The 18586-nt window shown below is 41.6% G+C and overlaps 1 protein-coding gene across 1 annotated transcript; it reads left to right on the top strand.

Moving 5' to 3' along the window:
- The first annotated feature begins 1351 nt into the window (after nt 1-1351).
- LOC136431052 (dopamine receptor 2-like) lies at nt 1352-17585 on the top strand. The gene is made up of 2 exons (XM_066422249.1): nt 1352-1463; nt 13525-17585. Exon 2 carries the CDS (start codon nt 13804-13806, stop codon nt 15049-15051), a length of 1248 nt encoding a protein of 415 aa, XP_066278346.1. The 5' UTR covers nt 1352-1463; nt 13525-13803; the 3' UTR covers nt 15052-17585.
- The last annotated feature ends 1001 nt before the right edge of the window (nt 17586-18586 follow it).

Consider the following 18586-nt stretch of genomic DNA (forward strand, 5'->3'; position numbering starts at 1 on the left):
CAATTAATCACTTGGTCATGTCTCAATGTACTCGGACATTGTGGCGTTATGCGACCGGAACTTACCGAAAATTGTCGACAGAAAACGGTTACGGCTGGTTTCTGGGTTGATTTTTGGGTGGTACCAATAGATAAGATACCCATTCTGCGACTTGTTGCTGCACTCTTTTTAAACGCCCAAAGTATGAAATAATGATGCAAATGTGTTGATATTGGGAAGTAAATGTCAATTTCAAACAGATTGCCTTATCCAGAATATTTCGTTTTACCCCATGAAATCTTCTAGTCTCAAGTCTCCAAACATTCTATTGGTATGATTGGTTGGTTTATGTATTTCGTAAAACCTCCCAAAGGGAAGCGAGAAGATGTATTGTGGCAATCGAAGATTGGCCTGCAGTAGCAGCAGCATCGAACATTACATGGTTTTTGTCGGTCCTTACCACATTCAAGACGTTTCACCGTGGCGTGCAGCTTCGAATTCTTCCCGGGGTGACAGGAGACCTGCCCGTCTGCGTGCAAACCAGTTAAACTGACGCTGGGGATGAATTTGAAAGGCTTTGACATGAGGGTAAATCTGTAATGATCTACAGTGAGGCCCTGTTACAGGACGAACGTCACGGCAACAATGATTAACGATCCTCGCTGTACCCGACTATCATCCCCACGTCATTGGTTCTGATGATACAAGGCTGTGTGGCTGTGCAACAGTCGGTATGTCGCGATGTCAGCTTTTGTGGTCCACATATATATATAGTCCCGTTCATTGTACTTGTCGAAAAGAGCTAGGGGATTTTCCCAGCTAAAGACCTTCCACAAACGTTTCGAATTTCATAGTCTTAAATCACGTTATTGCTGCGGGGAGGTTTTGTTGGTCGCTGTATAGCTTTGAATTACACACCATGAAGTTTCAAGCTATTCTAGATTAGAAAGGGGATTTCAAGACTCGTGAGAATTTTGGTACAAAGGGTTTTAAATACTCAGAGAATATTCTGGGAATGCTGCAATCAATAACGCTACAGGAAATAAAACTCTACCACAGAATCAAACTACACCGAGGGAGTACCTGCGCTGCTGGCACCGGCCATATTGTGAAATGTAATATGTAATCATCAAAGATTGTCGCTACATACACAGTAAAGGTCAAACACGATCAAATTCAATGGGAGGCATAACAACGTTATAGCTTTCATGATGCAACTTTAATGTATTCATTTGAAAGCTTACCAACCAAACGAATGCCATATGCTATTCAACAGCTCTGCTGAAAAAAAAGGATGACAGTGCTTTGTAGTTTTTGCCTAAATACCAACAATGATGTTGATACGCGTGTGATGTATTCCCCTGTCAGGTTGCTCGGCGTACAGATGAGATCTCTGAGGTGATGTACACAAGCGTAGGTGTACTGAGGAGGCCTTCTATCTGGAACCGGAAGCAAGTTCTTCTTATCTTCTCTGAAGACGTGAAGTAAGTTACCTTTGATCTGTAGAATCATCATCATGTTTTTTATAATTTCTAAAGAACCGACGAGCTAATCCTGTAAGATGACTTTCTGAAGGGTTGTGAATAGTGTACTATTCAGAGCTTTAGGCATCATAAATGCCGTCATTTAATTATCATACATTGTATTTCGGTCTGTTGTCATTTTTCGCGTCCAGATGTCATTTCATTTTGACGACTTCAGAACAATTTGTTGCTACTTTATAGAAGCTAGTCGAGGTTCCCATGACAGTTTAGTTCCTGGTCTGAGAGACCAACACATGTAAGGTAACCACATACCTAGTATTTGTTCCTGTTTGACTACACCTCACCGACTATGCATGGCAACCTTGAGGAAATATGAAAGAAACAGAGATGAAGGATCTTTCCTTCTGCTTTTAAGGTCACCATTGCTGGCCTCATGTTCAAATGGCATAGATACAAGGACAATGTAACACGACTTTGAAATGCGCATGGTCGTTCCTTTCTTCTCGGTCCAAACGGATGTGAGGTCATGACGGAAGGACCTACCTTCCGTGATTGATGACAACGCCCAGGTACGTGACAGCGCTGCAGTATGATTTATAGCTTTGTCGAAACAAAGGTTAACTTTGGTGACCATTCCTGACATTTGTTGCTTGGTAAATGAATTTAATGTGAGAAGGTCTAAATCAAAACTAAACGTTATGCAAAATAGCCATTAGCCTTTTACAGGATCACGGTGTGGAAGAGAACAAAGTAATATATTCACCCAGTACACTTATCAATATGTATAGATTAAATAGATGATATGTTATTACCACTTACAACGTTATGCTTTCACAGCTGTTGTTAGGTAGGTAGGACGGTATGAACTCAGTCAGTTAGTTAGTAAGTTAGCTTGAAGCTACGACGATATGCATGAGAACATGATGATTGGGTGAGGACGGTTAGTCTTCCTAACTTGCTATATGCCCATTCTTCAGTTTCCTGTCAAAAGAAGGTTACTGTCAAAAGAATTAAAATAATCAAGGTTTTATCAAGCTTTAATCCTTTCTTTCCAGACATTTGTTTGGAGATTTCCAGTCTTCTGTTCTCATATCATATGTCATATCTGTTTCCTTCAATCGCACGTCTAATAGAGCATGTCCCTTTAAACAGGTGGGTAGATTAATGATTGTCAGCGGAGCGAAGCTAGGGTGACTAACGACTGTTATAAGGTCTTCAATCTCCTCCTGCCAGGCTGCGGTTAAGCCTCCCACTATCAAATTATTACTGACGTCTTTGTCCTTTACTCGTCCTTGTTCTCCCGCCGTGACGGATGGATCCGCCTCGGTAGCGCCATCTGTAGCGCACCGGGAGTGATGGGTGTAGTTACATCCACACTCTTAAATCACAAAAGCCGACCAGGTGTAGGAGGCACCTTGGCATAAAATCTACCATCTATGGACTTCCAGACAGTTAGTAATGATTCATGCCCAATGGATTGGTAACAGTTCCTGGACCCATCAAAAAAGGGCATTTCTTTCCCCTTCTATCGCTTCAAGCTCCGATTTTCTTCGTTTAGTATTTTACACATACGTATATAATCACTTGTATATTACCATTACATTCACACTTCATAGAGGATAGGGAGCAAGCTTAATTCTTACAACAGGCTCATAGACGAGGTCCGCTGAACTTGGAAAATCACATGTGCCATGAGAATCAGAATACCACATTTTCTCATTGGACAAGACCTAACCAACACCAATTGCAAACCGTCGTGAAAACCTTTATCATTTTTAGTCATTCTCTTCACAATTAAAAGATGATTTTTCTCAGTCGGTCTCGACATGGCATTGGGTAAAATATCTTTGGAAGAAACCGTATTGGTCAACTGGAAAATGATAATTTCTTCCGATGAATATGGAACCCCAAAAAAAGTTATTACTAGTATGTTAAAAAAAAAAGGATCGCTTTATTTTGAACCCTCAACATCCTGGAAGAAATCAGAAGATCCTTCCCCATCTTCTGGTCCCATTTGAGTGAGTGTCTCGTGACAGATTGTTGACAGGTAAGTGTTAGCGAATGATCGGAGTGACGCTCCATTACGTCTTCGCCAACCGTACGCGTACCATGGGAAGTAACTAACGGTTGAAAAATATTATAGGAGTTTAAAATAGAAAATGAGCTTACTAGTCATAAAAGATAACATTTAACGGTTCCAGAACTTGGTTGGACTAGTTTCAGAATACCTTTGCATAATGTACAAGATATAATTTAAAAGTAAGATGACCCGCTTATAATTAAGACGTCACGTGTAATTGTACACAAGTCCATCTAGAGATCACGTCGTTACACACTGGAGGTATAAAAACATTCTTGGATTTCTATGATATGATGAAAAGAAAGACTTACTAAGCAGAATGATGTAAACGTTACATTTGATATATGACAGATCAAGGAAACTCCTCTGTGTGTTTTCACAAAACAAATCGGTCTTTACTAGGAGCCTGAATTGTTTCTCGGTCCCTTAAATGTTATGTGCTATTGCTAAAGGTTATAGATATATACATACATGTAGGTGTATGCAACAGGATATTATCATTGAGTCAACACTACATTTAGTACTTCTGCACCTTTTATTTCTATTTCATTTTTCTGCCTGTCTTGACAATGGACCCAGCACAGTAGAACCGCCATGGCATGTTGGAGAGTTTTAAAGCAATTTCTGTGACCTTGATCTACTTTAAGATGTGGCATTATGGTCGAAGAGCATAAAATAAAAGTGTCAGATCTAGTGCATAGTTTAATGGTCAATGATACATGTACTGCAGTGTTGACGCAGCCAGACGGCTCCTCTGCCTGCCGTTCTCTGGGAGCAGTCCTATCGCTGGAGATTACTGCCTTCAGGTCTGTGAATCACCTCAGACTGGGATCAGCTTACGCTCGTCTGACCCTGAACAGATATTCCCCGCCCTCATCGTAAACTTGTCGTGACCGAAAGCCCGTCCCGAGTGTTCTTTGGCGTTAATGGCACTATTTGTCTGAAACTGCGCCGTGAGGATGGCAGGGGTCAGGCCATTCTCCCGTCGGAACACTCTGTCTGCCAGCCCGGCAAATTGCCTCCCGATGAGTTGATTAAACTGGCCCTAGAGGCCAGTAGGTGAGGGTTAGGATATCGTGCGGTCCTCAAAGGTGAGGACAACAACTGTTATCTGTAGACGTTGGAGAAACATAACGATTCGAGCAGCGTTAGTCAATTCTACTTCCAGAGGATGTCCCTGGGTCGTTTCGGGTGATTTATCCTTGGAGTTTATTCCTCATACGTCTGGTGTTAGTTCTACAGGGTCGATGTTCTCACTTCTAGCAAGGTTACCGTATTACCTTCAACGGGTTGTCTGTTATAGAGGGAGGTTAATTAATGCTTCTGGCAGCTGGCAGGGTGTTCTTAGGTACGTGTAGGGATTAGTACCTACAGGCGCGATGGGGAGTGAAGTCAAGTGAACTGAGTCAATCGGAGCGGTGCAGTGCGCCTGCAGGCTAAGTCGTTTTCTCCCCGCCGTTTGTATTGATGCCTGATGATCGCGTACCATGTCCCTTGTGGATACGGTATGAAATTGCTCTAATAAACAAAAGTTCTGTGTTTAATATATCGCATGTGACCTTCGTCACGCTTTAGCTATAGTCAAAAATCTGTTGCATTCTGCATAATAAACTGTATGTCCAGTTTAGTCTACTTACCGTTCATTCAGATCGTCAACTGTCCAAGACATCATACAGCAACCATAACTATAGGACGGGTATGGTCGTTAGCTTTTTATTCGCACAAAGGTCCAAGCTTGTGACGTATTTTACGACTTGTCAATATAGATTTCACACTGAAGTCATTCAAAAGGATATATCATCCAGCCACCAAAATAGCATTACCCAGGCACTTAACACTTGTTTCCTAGACCAAATCTCAACTCTAAACATCATGGAAACGAATTTAGCCTAAGAATTGTTCATTGTATACATAAATAGGGAAAATATACCATTACTCGAAAAAGGGATCCCGGGTTATGTCGCCACCAACCACCATAGAGACAGAATTTTATTTACTTTAAAACTATGAAAACGAGCTTGTAATAAATGAACTAGATGTTCAAAGTGTGTTCCCTGATCTTGCTATAGCTCCTGACTTCTAATGGGGCAAGTAAGGTCCTCTAGGAGGCTTAGTCTAAGCCTCCCTCTAACTAAGTTGTCTTTAATGTTGGAAAGCACGTCGTTATTGGCAGACATGCATACATTCAGACAGTAGCTGTGATATGTTTGTATATCACACTGTCAGAAGGTCAGCCCAACTGGGAACAAATTCGGCTCCATCGGCACGATATCTCAGATGACCTTGCCATTGGAGCGTCAACTTGGGTAAACTGGAGATGGATAATTCTTCATACAAATCGATCAGAGGGAATAGCTTGGCTAGACCGTTTTCAGATGGTGTTATACCATCATTACAACGTTAGTTGTGCATCAGTCAGGATGAGCCGGCAATCGTTTTCACAGTCATTCTCAATGTTGAAACATCTGATCAATCAGATAGCTGAATACAACCTCAGGTCTGACAAAACAAAGTCGGTAAAGCTTCCCTTGGCCAGACTTCAAGACTTCACCACCCTCTACACTTACACAACGTCCTGTCACAGAGGCGACCGAAATAAACATATCGAGTACTACCAGGAAATTGTGATCTCTGCACAAAAGACAGTGTAATGACGTTGCAGACACTGTGGATGAAGCTCTCGAACACTCCATACGTTCACTGTAATGATGCGGTAAGATAAGAGTGGTGTTTCATAGATATGATGATGTTCATATTGACATGGAGTAATGTATGTTACATATGCCATCTCAACAGCAGGAAGTCCGAGTTTTTGCAGGCCATGGGCTTCAAACAATTTTCACTTACAATGTGTTTACGCAATGTTACTTTTGTATTGTGATCAGAGGCAATAGATGTGGCAAATTGTATGCTCTCCATGTCGACTTTGATCTGCTACAAGCGCGACAGTCGCTTGGTGCGAGGGAATATCAGTTACATGTAGACCAAAGGCCGATGCTGTGAGTTTTCCCCTGAATGAAACATACGATACAGAAGGTAAATATGACTAGTTTACTAGTCAAAGAAACAAGACATCAAAAGTACTTTCGAAAACATTCCACATCTCACGAATCTACCTAACCCTGTATTTCTACTATAGTCAGTTAGTTTGCCTTTCTCATCTTTCCCATCCTTTCTCATCATCATCATCGTTTGCATCCACAAAGAACTATTGAAGCGCGCTGTTCCTGTCAGTCACTCCCTGCCCAGGCGGTGCAGCTGAAATGTAATTAATGTTTCATAATGAGCGAGCGATGGGTCTCCTGTGTCTCAGTCCCTCAGAGTCATCAGACTGATTCTAGTTACCGAGATGAGAAATAATTACACCGTTAATGTTTCTCCGTGCGGGAATGTGGCGTTCGATTCGAGACATACGAAAGGATTCAGACTTTTATTACTGATATTATTGAGATTACATCTCATCAGTAGTTCCAAGACGACAAGCTTATCTTTATCTCCTAATGTGTGATTGGGTAAGTACGAAACGCACAGCTCCACGCCATCTGCTATACCGTCCGCGTGTTTGTGAATGTGTATGTGTATATGTGCAGGTTCAACTGTTGGCCCTTGACTGAGTCCAGGCGTGGCTAATGAGTCCAACCCTTTCGCGGGAACACTGCCCGCAGACGTCGACGTTGCCCTTTAGGTTCATCTAACATGTTACTTACCACCTAATAAGGCAAGTTTTTGACCCTGAAATACACTTGGTCTATCTAATTACTTGTTTCAATGCTTCTCGTTGACGACATCTCATAAAACCTACATACATCATGTAACCTTATCGTTGACAAGTACCTCATTAGTACATTCATACCCTACAGGACACTTCATGTTTGCACGAAGTCTACTACTGTCGTTGCTGCATTATTACATGGAGGCTGTGTAGCAATATGCAGCAAAACTAGCGTCAGTAACTATAATTTCTATTTTTCTGGCAAAAGTGCCTGACTTTGACAGTTAGACATCTGTAGAAGCCCCGTCTTGTATTGGATTAGATTGGAGTTCCCCTCGCTCACCCGGTATTAAGTGGTTTTCGCGCTAAAAATGCATCAATGTACAATTATGCAATTCCTATTGCGAGGCAGCAGCATCTCCAACTACTGCATAATAGACAGATAATCCCCTGAGCCAGACTGTTCTGGGACTAATGGATTCTAGATATGCCTGAAGTGAATGAGATGAAATGTACCGTGCAAATACAGATGGGTGATAAACCCTTCAGCCTGAAGTCAGCGGTGAACTTCTCCATTTCGCGAGACCTCACAAATTTCCTCAGACGAATGGCAGCTTTGAACTTGAAGACACCACGTCTCACTCTAGATTGCGAAAAAATAGTTCACCACTTGTGGGGTCATGACAGTTACGACATTTTTTTGGGTTGAAGGGAAGGCTTACATTGGAGATATCTATAGCGCCCGGTGGCTTCTGGAGTGCGAGCATTGTCGCGAATCACTGCCCAGGTGTCGAGAGAAGCTCTTTTTCCAGGAAAAGACCGAAATCAATGCGCTCGGTATGCCAGCCATAACATTAAACTGGTATGACCTACGGGCATACGTACGTGTGAAGGGCTTGCAGACAGGTCTGTATTGATTGGAAAGACCTGAAGGAAAGAATGAAGGAAACAACGTCTTTACAATTCTGTTGCTTTTGGATGAAACCTTTTTATGCACAACAGTACTGCTCATTGCTTACACAGTAGCAGCCAATAGATTGATATTTCGTCTACAACTGAAAACACCTGTTGAATACGATCCCCTGTCAACAGAAAGAGACAAAGATTTCCTCAAATCAACCATTCGTAGAGAGGTTAACAAAATGTCTCTCTTAAGTTGGAAACTTCTGTAAGGCCAATCATAAAACACCGACATTTGACAGTCTTACAAACTGATTTTTTATGGTTTGCCGTGCTCTATCCAGGTGTCTTTTGCACAGTTTACACATAGTATACTGCACAGCTAGTTGGTCCAGCAGGAATATTCAGCATAAGTATAAAATCTCTGTTATAATAAGTGTTAGACTTGTATCTATTATCTATAGTACCAATGAATCTATTCTCTTTTTTTAGCATACACTTTAAGTGGTTATCAATGTTAAGCCAATAGGAGACGTTTCGTCTTACCAGGATTATAATAACACCTTTCATAATTGTTTTTCTTGCGTCTACTGACGCAAGAGCTTGTAAGACTGTGCATAGATGAAAGGTTTTACGACGACAGATTTGTTAGAATTGGCATCTGGCTCGTAGATGATCACCTTTTTCACGAAGCTGACGTCTTTTTTGTGATAGTAATAAGCTTAATAATAAGTTTCACGGTCTCAATCTCCGTCTGTTTACGCGAGTAAGAGCTCTGACGTCAAAAGTGGGTGTGTCCCTCCGACGGAAGACTCGTCAATAACACGGTGCGCTTCGGCTGGAGCCAGTTTCTCTCTGGCTGTCGTTGCGCTCGGTGTATATCACGTATAGTCTGTCAAGTATAGATTGTCTGCAAGTGAAGGAGAAAGGGGCTGATTGCTGACTGCATGGTAAGTTCTGGCCTGGTTCTTATTGTCTTTGTGTCGTCCAGTTGTGACTAATACTAGTCTGTACGCGCATTGCTTAGTGTGCGGCTGCCATGGTATTGCCTGATGTCATTAGTGGCTTTTATATCACCGTGCACGTGATTTATATTCTGTTTCCGTTCGTTTTGTTTTGATCGCCAGTCAGACTTATAATGCGACTTATTCTGAGATCATTAAATTGATACAGCTAGGATTTCATATAGGATTTTAGACAAAATCCAGCTTGGTATGATCATTTTACTACCAATGATTTCAAGATGGATTTCGTCATTGACTTGGCAGACAAAATAACTGACTTTCAGGAGAATTAACACCACTGTGTAAGGTGGCGGTCGTGTAATAAACCGTATAAATGGTACAAAAAAGATTTGAAATTGGTTTGTTGGAAATTGTATTTCATATCGATATTATGTATGTATGTGTATGTCAGTGAGTTGTAACCATCACTACCGCTGCAGATGGATACAGGGTTACTTACAAAATAAATACTTCCAAAATGCACCTACTTTTTACTTTATTACCACCAAATGAGAAGGTTACATATTCTTTCTGGCTAGGATGGCCTAAAAGTCTATCAAGGGATTCGGCAGTGACAGTAAGTAGATCTTAGCATAGTAAAGAAGTGATTAGATGTTTGCGTAAATCTGGAATCAGTTAATCGTGTAGGATTATTCATAATGTTCTTAATCATTGAGGCTTATGGTGGAAATTTGAGCCTTGAGCCGTTGAGAGATGAAGCTAGTAGGTTCCCGGCCATGTGACAATGAGATGCGTGGATTGACATCTACAGATGTACATCACGGTTTTTCTCAGATCACATGCATGTCTTTTCTAGTGTTGCACATACATTTTTGATTGTAACAAAATCCCGTTCTTGATGCACCACTTTGGTCTCATAAGACGCTTGGAGGTACGGAAGAATGATGGAGCAATGCCCAATATTCTTCATAGTCTAGCTGAAAATTATGCAAATTTGTTTGATGATACAATGTATACCATCGATTTTTCATCTAAAAATTACTTACAACATGACATTTAAGGACCCAAGACTTTTCAATAAAAGCATGGTATTGACAAAAATCCACAGATTTATGGTCTTCGAAAGAGGCTGTACCAGCATATAAATTTTTATGAATAAATGTTGTTGATGTTTGAATTTTTGCCCCTTCTTTTAAATAATGCATTGGAAGTTGACCGGGTGGTCTATTTGCGGGGTTCTCAATTCAAGATGACGCCATAGTTCTCCTGGGCGGAAATTGGGATGCCTCCATATCCAGATTTGTGCAGAATATGTTCAACTACATGTGTGCCGAATTTGGTGCTTTCCGACAAATCTGCATAATTCAGCTAATTTTTCAAGCTATGCCACTGGACTATCATGCCCCTTACGTAGCCAACGCGCGTGTTCACCTGATTCCAATTGGAAGGCACTATCACAATCATACTGATTGAATATTTCACTTTCTGCTCAAGAGGAAATAGATATTGAAATGATAACGTTACATGCATATATGCTTCAGTCTTGTAAGATGTCTCGAGTGAATTCTCAGAAGACCGACACCCACCCAGATGTCCTTGACTAAACCCGCGGCATGTAGTCTTCCTGTGGTTAGCACTTCCGAACTGGATCTCAAGCTTGCCTGTGAAATAGAATGCTCTTGCTTTTTGTGTGTCGTAGATACAAGATTGAGAAACTCACTGGTGGAATATAACATGAAAATTGTGCGCCATGGACTGTTTTCTTGGCACAACATTTATACGTATCAACATAAAATGAGATAACATGACTTCTAGTTCTCTCCATTGAGAGTCTGCTTTGATATCGGTGACATCAGTAGCCTTGTGTTGTACCTTTTTATATAGAATCCGGCTTCGCATACGGTATGACATTGAATATATTCAATATCTATCGGATTTACAGAGAGACAGAATAGAGCAGACAACTGGTATTGAACCAATATAACAATGTGTTTGTTTTGTCCCATGTTACAAGGACCAGAATTGAATACGTTGATATTGGTTTTTACACCATGCATGGCGGTTTGTCAGTTCTATTCTTGTCACTACATTTGTATTCTTTTTCTATTTTCAATACCTGAATATCTGCACTTTTGATTTTGCACGACAGTAATAGCATGTACCCTTATGCATAACATATTAATTTCTTAGAACAAACGCAAACAAGACTTCCACGACCTCATATCTCCATGAACAATTCTATTCATGCAAATGACTTACACATTTGCATGATATATGCTTGGTCATAAACACCTTTATTTAACTTACACATGTTGCAATATTGACATTCCTATAATTTTCCAATTAGATGAATTATGGTGTTTTTGCATTAATCATGCAAATTAGGAATTCATTTGTATAATTGGTATCTGTTGATGCTCCACTTTCCATAAACTACATACTAGTATGTTACATGTATTTGAGTCTGATAATGAAAAAGACTGCAAATATAGATTTTTCTCATAAGCTATGCAAATTAAGTCACAATTAGCATAATTTGCACTTCATTATGTTTATCTCTATCTAAGCTACCTGCATACTAAGTATCATATTGATAGTCCTATAATTTTCCAATTAGATGAGATATGGTGTTGTGCATCAATTATGCAAATAAGGAATTTATTTGCATAATTGGTATCTGTTGATAATCCACTTTCCATAAACTACATAAATTACATGTATTTGAGTCTGATAATGGAAAACACTGCAAATATAGATTTTCCTCATTAGTTATGCAAATTAAGTTCTAATTAACATAATTTACATTTCATTATGTACATCTCTGTCTAAGCTACCTGTATACTAAATATCATGGAAATCCATCGTTCCTTTGCTGAGTTATCCTCCTTAGAAGATTTTCAAGATAACGCCCCTGCAGTTCCAGAGCAAGCTGCTAGGTGGCCCAAACCCACACCACGTCTTTATTACACCACAAGCTATCTGCCACCATAAAATCAAGACCATAGCATGTCCAGGTCAAGAGATACAAAAATGGAATTTCTGCTGCAGTACCAAGGTCACATACCAGGAGGCCCAAAATCGACCTTGAATTTCGGCTTCACAACACCTGCCCACATACCAAATATCATCGTAATCCATCAAGAGGTTCTTGAGTTATGCTGACTGGAGTGGTGCGGAAACACAAACAAACAAACAAACAGACACACAGACACACAGACACACCCAAAACAATATCTCCATTTTCCATGGAGATGAATATGTAAATATATGGTAATAATATACTTCTGAAATTCTGCTACGTACACAGCACGGAAAACAGGAAACGGGTATCCAGGATGTATTCCTGCCAAAGGGCTGCTGTTGCCTTCGTTGTGATTTGGATCCTTCGGGAAATCTGACGGTTCCCGCAATCAGAATATGATTTCCGTGTTATTTGATTGCTTTGTAATTTGTTACCTTTGTGCTCATGGTGTCTGTGAAGATAAAGACAAGCAATAAGTTGATAACTGTATTCCTGTGGGATCAAACAGTTCGCCTCCTGCTCTGCCACCGGGTGTTATACGAGTAAATGTCAAACAGACACTAACCTATCATGATATCAATTAACTTCAACCATATCGGTACTTATATATTATTTCTAAAATCATTTTCTCATTCTTCCCGTCATAGCTTTAATACCAACTGGGGCGATAATTTACTTAACAATCCAAATCTAAAAATAATTGCCTCCAACTTGTCATTAATTAGCGTTATGTATACCTGTGAGGCATTGATGTTAATAATCAGTATCAATTTGCACCTTTTAATTCCGATGCACGGTACTTTGCTTACGTGTGGGGGTTGATATAGCTTTGGAGAAAACCCGTTCTTTGGTGAGAAACGGTTTTTTGTTTGTCTAATCTATGTCATTAGAAATGTCACTGAGAGCTTGCCCCTTGTGTTCAAAACACCACTGAATATATCAAATATTGGGGATGTTGTCGAAAATTCATCAATGTACAAATCTGGTCGGCCAACCACCTCAAAACAGTCATGTCCATTTTGTACATAGTTAACTCCACAACCTTTTTGCCTCTGTCCCTTGAGCAGTTGGTGAATCCAGAGTTGACTGTATGTGATTAAGTAGATGGGATGACTGTGTCAGGCCCGGCTATATTGCATTGAATAATTAGAAACCCTGTTACTCATGTCTTGAGCGTTCTTGAATGAAGAGAAAGAGACTCAGAAACAATACTGAAGAATAAGTAACTTGTAATGTGCACCCCTCCCGCAAATAAGGTGGCCTCCCCCATCAGGTAGGTGGGTGGGCACGAGATGTCATATATAGAGTTAATAACTCACACAAAGCATTTCTGTGACAAGTGAACAAATTGTAATTCGTTGTTGTTTCATTTCATGTTCCAGGAATGACGGGTTTGCTGGTTGCTGACGTCCCCGGTGTGCCGTAATCAGTCGGAGATCACAGCTGCCTGGCGACGGTACAACCTGGTGGAAACGTTTCCAGGTTCAGGAGTCCTACTCTTCACGGGATACGCGAGAAACTTGATTCTTAGGTTTTGTGTTGATGTACTGCCATACTTTTCGTCGTCCTATCTGACCAAAATTCGTAAGGTATAAGAAAATACGCAGGGCACTGTCACTGCTACGAGAAGAACGAACTGCAGCTACGGGAGGCACGGAACCATGAACGTGAGTAACGTGACGTTCCCGCCGACCGGCATCGCCGCCCCTCAGGGTGGTGCCGGGCCGATCGTCATCCTGGTCCTGTCCCTGTTCACGGTCTTCACCATCGCGGGGAACCTGCTGGTCATCGCTGTCGTGTACAGGGACAGGAAACTCCGGACAGTTACAAACTATCTCATCGTATCCCTGGCCTACGCGGACTTGCTAATTGGAAGTCTGGTCATGCCCTTCGGTATCTCCTTGGAAGTTACGGGAGGAGAGTGGCTGTTCGGGAAGCTGTGGTGCGACATTTGGCACTCACTGGACGTGATGGGCAGTACGGCGTCCATACTGAACCTCTGTGCAATCTCACTGGACAGGTACTGGGCCATCACCGACCCGGTGTTGTATCCCTGCCGCGTGACAGTCGGACGGGCCCGTCTGATGATCGCGTTGGTGTGGCTCTGCTCGGCGGCAATCTCCTTCCCGGCGATCGCGTGGTGGCAGGCGGTGGGCGACCCGAGCTCCCCCGAACACTTGTGCCTCTTCACCTCGGACACTACTTACCTTGCCACCTCCTCGATCGTCTCCTTCTACGTGCCTCTTCTCATCATGCTCTTCACTTACTACAGGATTTACAGAATCGCCGCCCGCCAGAGAAAGAGCCTCATGCAGGGCGTGAAAGTGTTCGACGCTGACGGGAAAGACGGGGAGAGTTTGTCGTTACGTGTCCATCGCGGCGGGGCGAACGGGAGAAAAGAGTCGCTGGTGCCCTGTAACGGGGCTGTGTCGAACGGCGAGAGACTCTCAATAGCCGCGAACGACAAGAAACTGCGACAGATTAAAATTGCCAAGAGGCTGCAGAAGTTTACAAAAGAACACAAGGCGGCGAAGACGCTATCTATAGTGATCGGCGTGTTCATCCTCTGCTGGCTGCCCTTCTTCGTCCTCAACATCATTATCAGCGCATGCTCATTCCAGTGCATCGACGGGGTGGACTTCCTCTACGCGATATTCACCTGGCTCGGCTACGTCAACTCGGGATTCAACCCCATCATCTACGCATGCTCCAGTATGGAGTTCCGCAGGGCTTTTGCCAAAACACTGTGTCAGTACTGCCCCAAGGGACTGTGCAAGCGCAAAAACTTCCCCGGGTATTCCGTCCGGTCGGCCTTGGCCACGGTCACAGTTGAGATGCTCCAAGGCGGACACAACGAGGAAATGCCGAACGGGTCCGCGCGAAGGTACAACCGGAGGACCACCATATGACTATATCAGGACAATAATAACGGAGATACAAAGCTGGGCATGTCAAAGCTACCCCGTTCGAAAGTGTAGAATCAGTTTGTACTTTGTAATGACACTTTGCAGAGGTGTATTGATCTAATACCAAACACGTAAAAAAGTCACCTAAAGCTATGTATTCTGAGCATAGGATTGTTCATGGTTTAAATGCGCTCCAGTTCTTTCTATTTATACGGCTATGACATCTTTTTTCAGTTTCCTTTATGGTAGATCGGGAAGTATCGCATAGCTCTGAACGCTTTTGTAAACTGCTGACATATCTGAAAATTTGAACTGGGAGGTGTGATACTTATTTGATTCACCCCTACAGGAAGTGATTATACCAGACATTATTGCGGTTTCATTAAGCGACGAGATATATGTTATTATGGGTAATAACAACGCTGTAGTTTTGACATTTGATGTATGGATCAAAGTGGCACGTATATTGGTTTAATCTTGTACCCGATGACTTTTCTTAGCATTGTCGTCAGTGGTAATGTTGCATACCTGACACTGAGGCACGCAGATAGATAAATCTTATACCAAGGGACATTTTGCAATATATGGCGATGCTATTTGTTGACATAGATAACAAAGGGATATGGAAAGGGAACACTGGCTAGAAGCACACACCGGCCCCATCTCATGGTGTTTCAGTGTAGCAGCTGTATAGTCCTGGTATGTCTGTACGGTTTTACATTGCACAGACTTTCCTCAGATGTGCATGTGATGTTGGAGAACTGGGTACAGGATTATTGTCTAACCTTCATTGTGGAACCACAGTGATACAATGATACAATTACGAATGTTCGTCTAGGATATTTTGAATTGTGCGCTGTAAAAAATTTAGGATTGTGGATAAAGACTAAATGCTTATTTAGGATATTCTGTGAGCTGTAGAAAGTGTGGAGGAAGTCGCTGCTTTCACATTTGAAGGTATGTCGTTAGAAAAACAGCATGTGATTTGGAGACATAAGTATTCAAGGGATACAGATCTTACCATGCTAATAACTCCTGCCTCAAAGAAAAGTCAGATTATTTTTCTTTGTGCACACACACGATTTTCCACACGCGTCTTGACAACTGGATTCGGTGACAGAAAAAACACGACAAAGTGGGGAACAAATTCAGAATACTGTCAGAAAAGTCTGGTATGGTGTGGTATGCGGAGATACGAACGAGTTAGGGTTTATCACTTTTACTTTAATTAGTTTGTTGAGGCGGGGTCACACTGTCAACGACTTTTGGTCGAATTTGTTGAACACCAGAATGTCGCCGAATCTCCGTTTTGGTTGAGCATGAGCAAAATAAAAAAGGCCGCGAGCTACGGGCAATTATCCAAACGTAATGAGCTGAATATTACAGAAATGAAATGAAAGTGCCATGTATTTCAAATCTTGCCTTTCAAATACTGGAGCAGACAGAGACCGGTCGACCCCGGTATTGCATGGGTTAACTTGGTTCCTGTGTTTGTGGCCAGGTATTGTACATAACGAATTCTCTGAACGCAGGATGTAAATACAGCATATATCAGTCGATGTATGTTCTACAGAACTTTAAAATGTTTTAAAAATTGTATGTGTTAAATCAAGGATGTGTCATGCTGTGGACTATGCTATAATTGTTATCGCAATTTTTGGGGTAGTAATTATATAAGTGTACGAAAAAAAGGCGCGTAGCAGAAGGAAAGGAGTAGCGCACTCCGCCCTATGCTGCCTTAACAACGGTTGGGCAATATGAAACGATATCTTTTGTACATATTGATGAATGTCACCCAGAAATAGATGCTATGAAAGTTGAGGGAAATTTTTGAGAAAGTTTGAAACTTGATTTCCTCCGTTAAATCATGGAATAGAATAGAACTTCTAAACGATCTGAATACACGAGTTTACATCGTCACCCGTCAAATATCTCTACGTTTTTTTCCTGACCATTTATAAACAAGACACGCTGTGAATTTTGTAAGGAAATATTTATACTGATATCAGAATGTGGCGATGTGTGAGCACAAAATGTGTACCTTTGCTCATCGTCTTCTATGACTGATTACATTTATGAACATAGGCTGGAATTCAGTTGAACTGTCATTAACGGTGTGCACGTGGCTTCATTAGTCTCCAATGTGAGTGCGGGCTGCGAGACGAGTGTGGCCTGAGCACACGTAGCCATGGTAACCGATTGCTACGAAGCCCGTTTCCTGTGTTCAGAGCCGGCAAACGAGGCAGTCGCGATGCTTCAGTTCTGTAAAGGTTAACTTTATAAAATTTCGTCGCCACGAGAAAGGAGACTGAATTGAAATAATGATATCTCTGTTGTTATCAATACTGTTGGTATCGATAATCACGTACTGGCATGGAATGAATATAACTTCGGGTTCCTTTTACTTCAGAATTACGCCCGAGATTGTGTATGTATTGATTGTAACGGACTACTTACGGTACCACTCGATGTATGTGTCAGTTTCATAAGCTTTTGAGACACCTGTCCACAAAGAATAAAACGTTGAAGACAAGAAATACGTAAGCTGTTGTTATTATTTTAAAGATCCCAGTAAAACTATATGAAGGCTGGATAATGTAAACTATAGGCTTCAGTATGCTACTGGCAGCCGTGCAGTGCACATCAGTGGGTCTGCCTGAGACAGTTTACCAAGTACAAGTTACTCTTCAGCTTATGTTTGAAATAACAACAGATATCAGAAATTAAAGTATGGCTACACATCAAGAAGGGCACTTAGCCCAGAAATAAAGTAGATACCAAAATACAAGTAGATACCAAAATTACAAGTCATATTTGTAGGCACACAAATACCAAAGCTAATGTGGGGAAGACATTTTCAAGTTGACAATGTAGATAAAATTAGATACTCTGACACTGCATTGACAGGGTTGATTTGAAAATTTGAACAAGGTTGAATTTCCAAAACCTGAAAGTTGTAGATAGTATTGTCTTGATTATCCAAGACCAAGGGATCTTATCTGATTGAAACCTCCTTGGATTATGTAGCTTTCTTAGAGTTATCTGAGCCATTCTGCATGGTTTAATAATGTTCTTATAAAAACCAGTACAGAAAAAGTTTGAATTTCTTTACCAGTATTATCATGATGGTAATCAGGCCCTGCTCTTGGCTGGCAGACGCCGTAATCCTTTTATGAATTTATGTGGTTATGGGGGTCAATCCACCACTCAAACTGCTGGACATGTCTCAGTAGGAACACTTCCTTTACGACTTGCCCCGGGTAAGAATCCGATGGCTTTAAGTAGATAAACACGAAACCAGGCTAGCGGCCCAGCTGCCGGATATACAGAGCCCGGCTACCAACCGAACAGCTCGACGAACCCTCCTATCCCCTTCCCAAGCGAAGCGCGCGACTACTACCAAAACCAACGACCCCGACCTTTAAAAGTCGGCACGTAGAAGCCGTGTACGTGTTGAAGCTAACGTTAACCCCACTTTGATCTCTTGGGGATGTTTACAACATAGAAGTATGGATCAGTCTGATTGCAAACAAAACGG

The sequence above is a fragment of the Branchiostoma lanceolatum genome, chromosome 3 (assembly GCF_035083965.1).
Source record: "Branchiostoma lanceolatum isolate klBraLanc5 chromosome 3, klBraLanc5.hap2, whole genome shotgun sequence".
Taxonomy (NCBI): Eukaryota; Metazoa; Chordata; class Leptocardii; order Amphioxiformes; family Branchiostomatidae; genus Branchiostoma; species Branchiostoma lanceolatum.